At 32.8% G+C, this 13,704-nt stretch overlaps 1 protein-coding gene across 1 annotated transcript; it reads left to right on the top strand.

The window, feature by feature from the left end:
- The first annotated feature begins 2,316 nt into the window (after positions 1–2,316).
- LOC111641011 (patched domain-containing protein 3-like) lies at positions 2,317–7,205 on the top strand. The gene is made up of 4 exons (XM_023387119.1): positions 2,317–2,998; positions 3,071–3,385; positions 5,738–5,994; positions 6,198–7,205. Exons 1-4 carry the CDS (start codon positions 2,317–2,319, stop codon positions 7,203–7,205), a joined length of 2,262 nt encoding a protein of 753 aa, XP_023242887.1.
- Positions 7,206–13,704: the final 6,499 nt, after the last annotated feature.

Below are 13,704 nucleotides of genomic sequence, written 5' to 3' on the forward strand. Positions count from 1 at the left end.
TGCATCAGAAAAGAAAACATAACTTTTGTAAAAGACACTTCCCCGAGAGGTACCCTCTCGGGGAAGTGTCTTTTACAAATGCACTGTGAAAAAGTCGAGATTCTACGTCTCCAATCTAATGTGTGACCTATTTTCTCTAACAGTAAAACGAAGTAAGCTACAGTACAGTACAACGATACACATAAACACTAACCATAATGATCAAAACAAATTCTTAAAGTTCTAAAATCCTTTATTCGGTCTTTGATATAGTTCTACGTAATAGCACTAAATTGGTAGACGTGTCTAAATAACAGGCCTATTCCATATGCATCAGTTGGCGCCAGGTTTCGTAGAGTTCGGTTTACTGTTTCCTTGGTGTTTCTCGGTTTTTTCGAAGTTCACTGCGATAAATTTTTATTTCGTGGATGGGTACATTATGCGCTGTTTTTAATGGATATAAAATGGAAACTTTACTGTGAATTTAGAACTTGTTTCAGAATATGCTACAGAAAGAAAAGTTGAAAATAATTTATTTTCGAAAATTAGCAAAACTGATCTTTGAATATAATACTTGGATATAAATGAGAGTATGTATTATTGGCTTACTAATTTATTTGTGCATATGATTATCTAGTCATAATTTCGAAACATTTATGTGTTTTATTGTTTATAAGAATGTATGTTAGAAACTCTATTGATTTAGTGCTATTGCGTAAAACAACGTGAAAGAAAAATACAAATTTCAATTAGCAAGTAGTTTCTTTATTAAGAAATTAATTTGTTTGTAGATTTTAGATGAAACTAAATGGATGTGAATACTCGCGTCAGAAAAAAGTCACACCTACTTTTTTCTGACGCCAGCCAATTAGGAATATTAATTTTTTTAACCAATCGGATTATTGCGGGAAGTTTAAATTCGATTTATGTCAATAGATGGCCGTTTCAAATTTCATATTTATTTTAATTTTTTTTCTCTTTTATTGTAATTTCTCGTGAACTAAAAGATATTCCAAAACAAAGTTGGAGAATCCGACTACTGGTAAAAATTCTACGACTTCGCGAAATGGTCCAGGTATTTCATATGAATGTTTTTGTCTTGACAAGCTATTGTTTTCTCAATTGGTACACTAGCCAGAGCTAAGAAGGTGTTGTGACACGCTGCTTCTTAAATAACTTTTGAATAACTTATTTTACTTTTGAAGAATTTCGTTCTGCTGTCGCTGTCGTTGCCGGTAAAGTTAAAAAGAAAGTTGAGGAATAGTGTAATAATGTCCGAGATGATACTTAAGGCTGCCGTGTAGTTCGACAACTTGGCTTATAGACGTAATTATTTTTATCTGATTATAAAATCACGTTTTAATTCGAAGCAGTTGACGTCTAAAGCTAGGCTAATTGTCGGATGGATATGGCGATTGTAAAAATTTTGATTTTTCCAGAATACAGTATTTATATCAGATGACTCGACAATGCGAATGATAAACACTTCAAAAGTGTACAAAATTGTCAAACGGATTCAAATCTAATATTTAATTGATTAATTATTAAATACAAACATTTTTTTACAAATGTTTTACAAACTTTTATTTCGCCCATTCTAACTTGGCACAACCATGATTCCTGCGCTTGGAGCAATTTGCTCCAACTGCTCCACGGTAGCTACGCCTCAAATCTGAATANTTAATTATTAAATACAAAAATATTTTACGAGTTTTTATTTTTCCTTTTTCAACTTGGCACCCTCATGATTCGTGCGCCTGGAGCAGTTTGCTCCAACCGCTCCACGGTAGCTACTCCTCAGAATCTTTCCATATTTTACTTCCCCGTCGATAACACCGTTCCATAATTAATCGATTTTTCTTACCAAGTTATTATTGATTATATTGTTTTGTCTTTTTATGCAAATATGTTCATATACTTGTCTTTTAGAATTCCAGTTCGATTAAGAATTTTACACCCAAACCAATGGTATACCGACTTTTCCTAAATGAATTACAAATGAAATTTTTAATTACAGATCATTGAATAATGGAGCCAGACATTGGGAGAAAAAAATTATCAACAATTTTTAAACGTTTAGGAACGGCGATTGGGAGACATCCGTATATTTTTATAATCATTCCCGTATTATTATCAATTGTTTCTATAACTGGAATATTTAAACTTAATTACAAGAGAAATCTAATTGACAGTTTCAAAGCCGATAGCGGGAAATTTTTTTCTATACAACGATTTATTGAAAAAACATGGAAATCCGCATCAGCTTCCGACGAAATTAGATTTTCTGATCATCCAGATGGAAATCTATTATTATTTATTAGAAAAAACGAAGGAAATATGTTAGAAATAAAAATTTTTCAAGAATTAAAAGTAGCTGATTCCATAGTTAAAAATACCACCATCCAAATGTTCAATCGAACAATTCGATACGCTGATATTTGCGTTAAAGTGCGTAACAAATGCTTCGAAAACACATTTTTTGAAATAATCTCCGATGCGGAAAACGTGTTAAATAGTAGAAGAAGGTTCAAATATCCCGTAGACATAGACAACTTGACCTATTCTTATCGCTCATACGTCATGAATTTGGGAGGTGTTACAACCGACGAAAACGATTACGTCAAAACTGTCGAAGCCGTCCGATTGTTCTACTTAGTTGACAGAACTGACGAAGAAAAGGCTCCATTCATTGATAATTGGATAGCCGAAGTATATCGACGAATACGAAATTATAAGTTCCAGAATATCAAACCATTAATAAATTCACTTTGGTCCATAGAAGAAGATACTAAATTATTTCTGTACAATTTAAGATATATGATAGGAGCCTTAGTATCGTTTATTTGTATTTTTTCGACGACGACACTCATGAGTCACAATTTGATAAGAAGCAAACCTTGGATGGGAGTAGCCAGTGTTTTGTCTGCAGGAATGGCAATCGTCACTTCGTTCGGATTAATGGGATATTGCGGAGTAGAAAACACTTACTGTAATATTTGTATACCGTTCTTAGTGCTAGGTATGATTTTTTTAAATTAAAATTATATTATAATAAACAAATGTATGATAAGATTGCTTTATTACGTTGCAGTTACCGAAGTGGACGACAGTTTCGTGCTGATTGCGAATTGGAGGATTACCGATCCCGAAAAACCTGTAGAAAATCGAATGGCAGACACATTTGCCGCAGCCGGGGTTTCAATCACCTTAACGTCAGTCACTAATTTGTTTTCGTATTGCATCGGAATGTCTACATCAATTGTTGTTGTGAAGATCTTTTGCATTTACTGTGCAACCTGCATATTCTTCACTTACGTTTTTCAAATAACGTTCTTTGCTGGATGTATGGCGTTAAGCGGGTACAGAGAAGAAAAAGGTCTTCATCCAATCACATTCAAGCCATATGGTAATTTTAAATGGTTTTATTATTTTATCGTACAATTCCGTGTCCCGAAATAAATATTTGTTTATTCGAAATTTGACAAGTAATAACACTAGCAAATGCTAAAGCTAGTGTAATTACTTGTCATTATTATTTCTAACTTGCATTTTGCCTGAATATAATGATTCGGTTTTTGTCCAATTTTTCTATGAAGCGCATTTACTTACATTAATAAATCTGTTAAGACACATTTTTTTCGAATTTATTAAGGTCTTTTTCTAAGAAAAATTGTTCAGGTTTTTGTTTATAAATAAACATAATGCAATTAAAACTAAGTTGTCCTTTGTAATTTATGAGGACAACGAATTTGTAGCTATTGTATTTAATTTTAAAATGTTCTTGTATTAACATTCAATGAATTTAAGTGAAAACTTAAACGCTTTACTTTTAAGTGAAAGTATTTGCATATAACTTTTATGTTACTCAATGTTACGTGAATTTTAGAGACAAGCGAATAATGGTCTTAAATTGAAGTTTAGGACCAGAGCTGAATGAATACAATTAACGTACATTGTACACGGCTGTTTATAAGCTTATTGACGTACGTTCAGTTTTTTAAAGCATGGATGGGCACCCTTTTTCGATGTAACAGCTGCATTTTGAAACTTTTGAAATGGCGCGGGCCGCATTACAGAGAAAAGAGAAGAAAAATGCCAATAAATCACAATTATTTATTTGTATACAATTATAAATTAGTACAGTATAGGTATACTTAATTTAACTTCTGGAACTGTAAACGTAATACAGTGGAACCTCGGTATACGACCTTAATCCGTTCTCGATGTTTGGACTTATACCGAATTGGACGTATACCAAACCAACCTTTCCCATAAGAAGTAATGTAAAAATGATTAATCCGTTCACGTGTAAAAAAAAATGGCTGGCTTTAAACACCTCGCTTTCCTGGCTAGTTCCTGCTTGATTTTTCGTGAGATCAGCGTGTCTTTTTAGCTTTCTCGCAAATAATTGCTTCCGATACGCTGTCGCCAGGAACTGTTTTTCAGTTATTCAAAGCAAAAGCAATTTCTCGACATGACTAATGCAGTGTTTTTCAACCTTCTTGAATATGCGACCCCTTTACAAGTTAAAAAATTCTGGCGTCCCCCCTAGGGCCATATTAAACCTATATCAGTGATTTTAAAAACCATGTATTTAATTTTCTTTCTGTTGAGACAAATTATTGTTGATTAAAATGAAAATTTCAGAAGAATCGACAATAATTTAACACAAAAAGTATGAAACTTCCTTTAATTATAACATTAGGCACAGGGAACTGTTGACTTTTTTTTATATCTGAATTTTCAGCTTTTACTTTTCTACTTTTTATTTCCTTTTGCAAATCAGCTCAACACTTTTTCCGCTATCATTTTCTGGGGTGGGCCGTAATTCTCGCTGAAATTGTAGTTTTTTTAATGTAGTGTAGGACCTACAAACACTTGTCTTTTTCTTNAGATTTAATAATGTCTTTATTTTTCGCGATTGTCCATATCGTCGTTCTCGGAATACGGTAGGCAACAGTTAAAATCTCGAACACGCGTGCCACCTTCGTATTTCTCAACAATCTCTTTTATCAGTTCCATTGTAATTATAGTCATGTTTTTAGTTTTCTGTCGCTTTTCATTTGCCTTGTTGCGATTCGTGATTAATAAAAATAATAAAATTTTATTTACGAATTAAAATCAGAAGAAATTTAACAAAGTTATAAACCATTGCACCACGAACGTCTAGTCTGGTCTAGTACACCGATAGTGCTACTTGTTCATTGATGGCGCGTATAATTGAATTATGTCGTATACCGAACAAAAGTCGTATACCGAGCAAAATTTGTTTCGTCCAAACAGGACGTATTTTGAATTGGACGTATTCTAAAGCAGACGTATACCGAGGTACCACTGTATATCGGAAATTATTTGGTTAAATATTAGTCACCGCTAGTTTCAAATTAGTTTCGAAGTGTCTGTTAGCCCGTTTCTTGTTGTAATTTTTAGTAAATTCATTGCGAGAAAAATTATTCACATACATAAGTTGTAAGAAATAACGTTTGAATTTTTGCTGCATACTTCATTAAGCAGGGGAATCGATATATTTATTCATATTCAATGCGACGAAAGCCGCAAGTTGCCTGTTTTAAAGCTAAGAAATAAATAAAAGAATCATTTCTATTATTAAATTTTTAAAGATTTTTATGAAAATGTCATTATAAAATATTCGAACTTGAAAACAATAGCAAAATATATGTCATAATCTTATTTAGTTAAACTTATGTATAATAATTATAAAATAAATGAAATTTTTAAAAAATTAATTAATTTACAGCACAGAAAAGAGAAGATTGTCAAATCAACCCAGAAAACGAACACGTCTTCATGAGAATAACGAGGGATAAATTCGGTGAATTTATTTACCGTACACCAACAAAAGCAGTTGTATTGATTCTGTATATAATCAACTTAGGGTATGGAAGTTACGGAGTGTATTTTCTGAAGCAAGGATTAGATTTTCAAAATATGTATCCCTCCGATTCACAAATATACGAAAGCGCTTGGGTATATTACAAATACTTTACTGAATATTCATTTCCTATTCATATTATCATTGGCAATCGTCACTTCATTCGGATTAATGGGATATTGCGGAGTAGAAAACACTTACTGTAATATTTGTATACCGTTCTTAGTGCTAGGTATGATTTTTTTTATTATTAAATATTATATTATAATAAACAAATGTATGATAAGATTGCTTTATTACGTTTCAGTTACCGAAGTGGACGACNTCATTTCCTATTCATATTATCATTAACAAGACACTCGATTATTCGGACGAAAAGGTTCAGGAATCGGTGGAAGATCTCCTCAGAAGATTCGAGTCTCATCCTCACGTTGCCGATTCACGTTTGACCGTTTCCTGGCTGAAATATTACAAAGAATTTCAAAAAAATCCAATTGCTAAATATGCCTTAAGAGGATACAACGTGTCGAACAAAAACGATTTCGTTGAAGGACTTCGAGAAGTTTTCCTACGATTTAAAGCAGCCGAGCAATTTTCAAACGATTTGGTATTCAGCCCAAATGGCTCGGAAATTACTTGCAGCCGATTCTTTGTTGTGGCCAAAAGAATATCTAACAGAAAAACTGAGATTGCGACTATGAATGAATTTTTGAAAATTACGGATGAAGCACCTTTCCCTGTTCTTATTCATCACGTATTGGTAAATATGATAGAACAGGGAGTAATCATCGATGGCATCGCTAAACAACTGTTTTGGATCACTGGTTTATTGATCGCGATTGTATTTTTCAGTGTAATACCTAATATATTGTGTTCACTCGTTGTGGCAGTTTGTGTTGTGTCTACCACGATAGAAACATTGGGTTTCATGAGCGTGTGGGGAGTTAACTTAGATATAATATCTTTGATCAGTTTGATTCTGTGCGTCGGATTCTGCGTTAATTATCCGGCTCATATGGTATACGCCTTTGTGACATCAACATGTAAAACGCCGAGAGGAAAGATGAAGGATTCGTTGTATCACGTTGGCTTTCCTATAATTCAAGGAACTTTATCTACTATTTTGGGAATACTTTTTATATATAAAGAAGCGTACGCACTACTTACGTTTCTGAAAGTTGTTTGTTTAATTACAATGGAAACCGCCTTTCACGCTTTGTTTTTTACTCCAATCGTTCTTTCTTTGTTATTTTCCTGCCCGTGTTTGCGAGATAAAACAAGTACTAGAGGCGTAACGATGAAATTAATTGAATTAAAAGTGGATCAACAATAATTGTTAATAGACTTCTACAAATATTATCGCATATGTTATAATTTTAACGTTCGTAATATTCGGATACAACTAATATCGTTATTTTTTAATTGCTAGTGTTTTTGTATTGTTTTGTTTCTTAAGAGGAAACAATTTTATTATGATGTCATGCATTATATACACATTGATCTGTATTTCATAACTGTGGTAGCTCTTGTGACATATTTTCGATAAGTATACTGCATTGAAAATGTTTCAGAGCTGCTTCTTGTCTTATTGTTGAAATTATCTGTATTATGGTATTGGGCAATAAAATATAATTAGAGATGTTCTGCTGTCGCTGACAACTTGCTAAAGTCAATTTCCAGATTTTAATAAATAATGTTCAGAAAAATTCTATTATTAATTAATCGAGAGATCGAGTAATTTAAGTGTTTAAGACTATTAACTTTGATTGAAAATAGTTCTGTTACTGTGAAAACCGATATTTGGCAAATGTCGAGATTATCCGGTGAATGTCAGCATTCACACAGTCGTTTCGTGTATGTACGAAATATTTGCCAAATATCATTATTTCTCACTTACACCGTAAAATGTCCACATTCAGCATGCACTGATGGTGAATGTTAAATAAAAATATTTTTTTTTTACCTTAAGTCAAAAATGCAACTTTTTAATATGTCAAAATAGGAGAAAACTTAAGTAACAGCACATGTATATAAATTGTTGAACTTAAAACGAACAGTAAATTCTTAATCAGAAAAGAAAAATAATAAGCAATAGTAAACTTACACATATATTATGTGATTAACGTTATACAATATTATTTATTGCAACAACTTAAACTGTTATGACTCTGAATTTAACAATAGTCGCTTATTTTTACAACTGTATTTATTCGCAGAACACTTCTTTTTGCAATGACAGCGTGTATAGTCTTGCCCTTCACTTTCCAAATTATCTGCAAACTTTTTTCTCGGCGATATTTCTTGAGAAGAAATCTCATCTATGGAATATAACTTTTCTTTACAAATTACGAACTGATTACGGGTATAAAGCTGCTTGAGGGTATTTTTTTTGTTTGCTAATTTATAAAAGTCGGAGTCTTCTATTCCAACAACAATCGATAATACACTTCGGGCATCTGTACGGCCGCGGTAGACATCGGGCAGTTGTATTCGTGCGGTATCACGAATTTCAGCAGAAGGAAACGGCGAAGAATTTGGAGACAAGGTTTTCTAAAAGATTAATGTTTGTTGCATTAGTAATGAAGGACATAGAGCATAGTATAAAAATATTTAATGTATAAAAGCATTTTATATATACAGTAAAAGCTGGCGGAATCACGTTGAAAAGTCATTCTCGGGAAAAACATCTAAATAAAGGAAACTTTTGAAAGTTCTGGTATAAGTATTCTGTAACCAAATTTGAAAGTAGATTAACGTGTGAATAAAGTGCACATTACACATACTACAACTATTATATAGGAAGTTTTGAATGAAGCAATGTTACCATGATCAGCAAAATAGGCGTCGTCACGGAAAGGTTTATATTTTTATTTATAAGAATTAAAATTGCATATGGCGCCATCTCTTATGCGATTATGTTATAAAAATTTTATATTCTTAATTACTATAAAATGACAAAAAGCTTAATTTTGAGGGTAGTGATGAGTTTTATATAAAAGAATTGTAAATGCTAATAACGAATAAAAACTTCATTAAGTTTAATCACAATCAAGATGTAACATATGACACCCCTTCATCTCCTCATCCTTTGACTAGCTGAAATTTAATAGTGTGCTAACCGAGGAGGCTGAAGCGGCGAGCTTCTCCCCACTTACCGGCTTGGCTGTCAGGAAATGGCTATAGGAGGGCAAAAGGAGTGGGAGGCGTAACAATCAGGTGTCCAAAAGACTACACGGGTTTAAATTAACGAACACATTTAATAAACAACTAAGAAAATTTACATAAAGATATTAAATACAACACACGCGTATAAAGATATAAATAGGTATTCTAAAATCTATTCTAACCTAACGCTAAAATCCGAGAGAGAGCTCACGTTAGAGAGAGATAAATAATAATGGCAAGGGTTTACCTCGTAGGATATGCTCGTATAGAGCGTTGATGAAACGCACTGTGATCGTCGTCTTCTAAATTCGAGGTGTCCTTTTTAAGGCTATGTAGAGCGATGTCCTTATCAGGCCGTGCGGCTATGCCCGGTTACGGTGTATGCTCCGTCGCTCCCAATCTGTAGAGTTCTCCCTTGGCGAAGTTCTTCGGAGGTTTCTTCGGATAACCTCTCCGAGGAGTAATTTCGTCGTATATGGAGAGAATAGAAAATATTCAGTTTTTCTACCTTTCGTGGAGCGGCGATTATGAGCTGCTTAGATCCTGAGAGAGCTGGAAGATCCTGCGTCGATGTTTCTTCCCCGACGATCGCTCCTGAGGTGTCAGATCGTTTCCCTTTTATACCCTTTAGCGTGGGAAAAACCTGGAAATCTGTTGACGTCTTTTGACATCTCTCCCTGATATATTACCGTTTCTCGCAACTTATCTCCTTATATAGTCATTCTTTTCGTCCGGTCGCTCGGACGTATGGGGGTCACGTGACATCGTGGTCCCTCGTCAATGACCTTCGGACAATGAAAGTCACCCTCGCTAATTACGCAGTTAGTGTGAAAATAAAAATAGCTTCCGTATTCTCACAATAGCATCAATGACCCTATACCCAAGCTACCATGCTAAATTTTCTTTCTTACTCTTTACCCCACCATGTATTTTTCCGTACTAGAATGATCCAGCTGTTTTCCAATTTTTCTTTACTAAAGACCCTTACTAAAAATTTCTTGGGTATTTTTAATAAATAAACCTAATACAATTAAAACTACGTTCTACCTTGTAATTTGTAATTACAACTTAATGTATACAGTATAAGGGTCCCTGGAATTTATTTTTGCGACAAGCTTCGTGTTTAATTTTAAAATTGTTCATATATTTACATAGTGACATATTCAAGAAATTATAGCCCCTTTGCTTTACGTTTAAGTAAAAGTATTTGCATATAGGCCCAAGTTTCATGTAAACAACCATGTACGTTTCCTAATTAGAATGTTAGTGTAAATATGACTTTATGGAATACACCTTACAAACGATATTACTAAATATAATTCTTATTTATTGAAATACTTNAGACCAAGAAGTTTTATAGAAAAATCCCGCGAGGAGGTGAGGAAAAAAAGCAGCGGGCACTAGTTGTTTTTTACAAGACGAAGGAGAAAGATGGCTGCCTAATCGTTGTACATGATTAATGTCAACGATTAATGTACATGATAATTATTTGAAACAATTGTGTACTCCATAAGTACGAGTCGTACAAGAATTGGCGCAGTCGACATTAGCTGATGTCCTCTATCACCCAATGGAATACACCTTACAAACGATATTACTAAATATAATTCTTATTTATTGAAATACTTAAGTTTTCTTTGAGCTCAATGTTACTCGAATGTTCGAGATAGGCGAATGATTATTCTAAATTGAGATTTCATTGTATATACTCTCGACACATCTACCTGCAATAGGCCTATAATTTAATCGTAAACATCTATAAAAACATTCCAGTGACGTCCATTGTGTACTCATGCAAGATTCGTCATATCTTCATTTACAAAAAATGAATGTATATATCGGTTAATAATAAATAAAATATTTTAGATTCAAAATTTCCTTATCAAATTTATTTTAATATTTCATCTAAACGTAAAATTTTAATAATTTTGATAATTGTTCCGCATGTGTAAATCCGTCTCTCACATACCACCCGCAAAGACCTCAAAAATTAAAACTATAAAACAATACTGTCTGCGATACACTGTTTTGCAGCTATGTTTAAACCAATGTGATTACATAATGAAATCTTGAACATGGATTCACTTAAAACTTTTAACTTGTAACATTACACTTTTATCCACTGAAGTGTTCAATTAATTTGAACAGTTTCTTAGGATTTTTAGTGTAAATCCCAAGGAATTTCAGTGTAATTTTCCTTAGGAAGATTAGTATGTAAAAACTAGGATTAAAAGATTTAACGTTTTAACCAGAATTAAACTGTAACAGGATTGATGACGAGCCGTCAAATTCTTTTATAAAGTTTTAAAATAAAATATTATAACAGATGGAGCACACCAGTTTTAAATGTTTCCGGGAAAGGTAAGCAACCGCCTGCTTGAATTGTTTAAATACAAATAAGATATGTGTTCAGATAAATAAATCTGAATTTTTTTCTTTGTATAGAACAGCGGTCCCCAACCTTTTTATCGCCGCGGACCAGTCAACGTTTGATAATTATACCTCGGCCCACTGAGGGGGGACGTTGATTGTTTATATTTTAGATTGATTTAATTTAATAATTTTAATTTAATTGTATTTAAAAATGCCTTCAAAATAAAATACAGTTACACGAAAAAATGAATATAATGTGATTTAACATTCTAACTCACTAGAACGCTAAATTAATGAAAACCCCGAGCTTGTTTCTTTGCAACGAGACAGTTTCATCTGAGAATAATAGGAGACAATGACAACCGAAGTGTGTTTCTTATGTCCAGTTTATTCCGTTGTTCCGTCGTCCATTAATTAAAAGTATCACAAACCCCCGAGGAAATACACCATAGTAAATAAAATGGAAATAATTTAATGTTCCTTGGGCGGCCCGGTACCATTTGATCCACGGACCGGTACCGGTCAGCTGCCCAGGGGTTGGGGATCACTGGTATAGAAGACAGAATTATTTGGTAAGTCTTACGGGCGAATGATTTTTTGTACCACTAATTCAAAGTGTTATTATGGTTATTACATAAAAGCCACATGTCACTATAATATTAATTTCTGTGATATTTAATTAAATGGGTTTGAAAAAAATCATAAAATGAGTGTTGCTATAATTCATACGTGTAGACTATCATATTGCATCATATTTAGTTTCCAAAATGAAATACAATAGGCGAAGTCTTTTTAATGTATTTATAACATATAAAATACAAAAGTTACGCTGATGCGCTGTTTAATTTTTGTATCAGTGTAAAACGCGAGAAATTGCTCTAAAAATCGGAGTAAACAGCAACTTAAATTACACTAATTACAACGTGAATAATAAATTGTATTATTTGTACTCAGTTTGGACCGTAGATACGATGCATAAGATATACAAATAATATAATATCTTCTACCAGTATAAAAAAATTCATTTACAATCCACAATTAATACACAAAGCAGTAAGTGCAGCGGTGTACAATGAAGCAACTATTTATCTACCGTACAGCGTGAGCATAGAAATAAACTTACATAAAATAAAATTCAGTAAACTACAGAACACTGTGTGTATTTATGCTCTTTATTACACGAATAGCAAAGAAAGAAAAAAATAGAGAAATTGTGTTGTATTTTCGTACACAGAATTCCCTTTTTGTTTATTCATTAAATGTTACTTTCACAAATTAATTATTACTAATTACACACGTAACTTAAGTGAGCTGTAAGAAGTATTTATGAATTGATTGCGAACGTTTGAATAAATACGCGTTCCATAAATCACAAATTCTCGAATCAAAACCTTGTGAAAAAACAATAAAATAACGCAAGAAATTTGTAAAGATTCGTAGAACAATTAAATGCAATTTGATCAGGAAATTTTGTCAAGCATTCAGTTTTATTATTAACATCGACACGCCGGTGTTACAGAAATACAAAACTCGTTTTTCCTTACAATACAATCGAGGTGACAAATGCTACGTATTTCCCTTGGTATGCATTTTTCTGGTTTTCCCCCTCCGTCGTAACCGATGCAAGTTGTGTAATAAATCCTACCACTTGAGAATGCCCTGCATAATACTGGAAAATAAAGTACACTAGTATTTTTTTCTGTATTTACGTATACAAATAAAACACAAGAAAATAACTTACCGTTGGCACAAAGTAGGAAAATAAAAAGCAGCGCCTTCATTGTTCCAAAATATTTTCCACACTCTTGCGATATTAAGGGTTTATATACAAAACGATGAGGTCAAAGTAAGCGAGATACAGTTTATTATTTAATAAAATTATGTTATTTTTGATTTTAAATATTTATTTCTATTAAATGTAACATTAGAAGTCAAGGATTTTTCCTATGAAATGAATATCATCCCTAAAGGCGATTTATTGGACATTTTTATTATTAAAGTGCACGCTTTTAAAAGATTGTTAATGGCATTCGCTCGTTGTAATAGTAATAGACATCAGCAACGATTTACTGTGACGTAATCACAACGCCGAAATACAATTTATTATGATACTTTTCATTTATTTAATTTAACATATATACTCTCCACTTCAAATTAGTAGTCGCTTGACCCTTACGTCATATTTTTCAACAAAAGAGTCGCGTACGTCATCTATATGACACCTTTCAGTAAAAAAGTTTGAATAGAAATAACGTGACTTCCGGTTTAAACTGTTGTCTTCCTGTCTGTCTATT

The sequence above is a fragment of the Centruroides sculpturatus genome, unplaced genomic scaffold (genome assembly GCF_000671375.1).
Source record: "Centruroides sculpturatus isolate CEXI.00-Female unplaced genomic scaffold, Cexi_2.0 scaffold1428, whole genome shotgun sequence".
NCBI classification, from domain to species: domain Eukaryota; kingdom Metazoa; phylum Arthropoda; class Arachnida; order Scorpiones; family Buthidae; genus Centruroides; species Centruroides sculpturatus.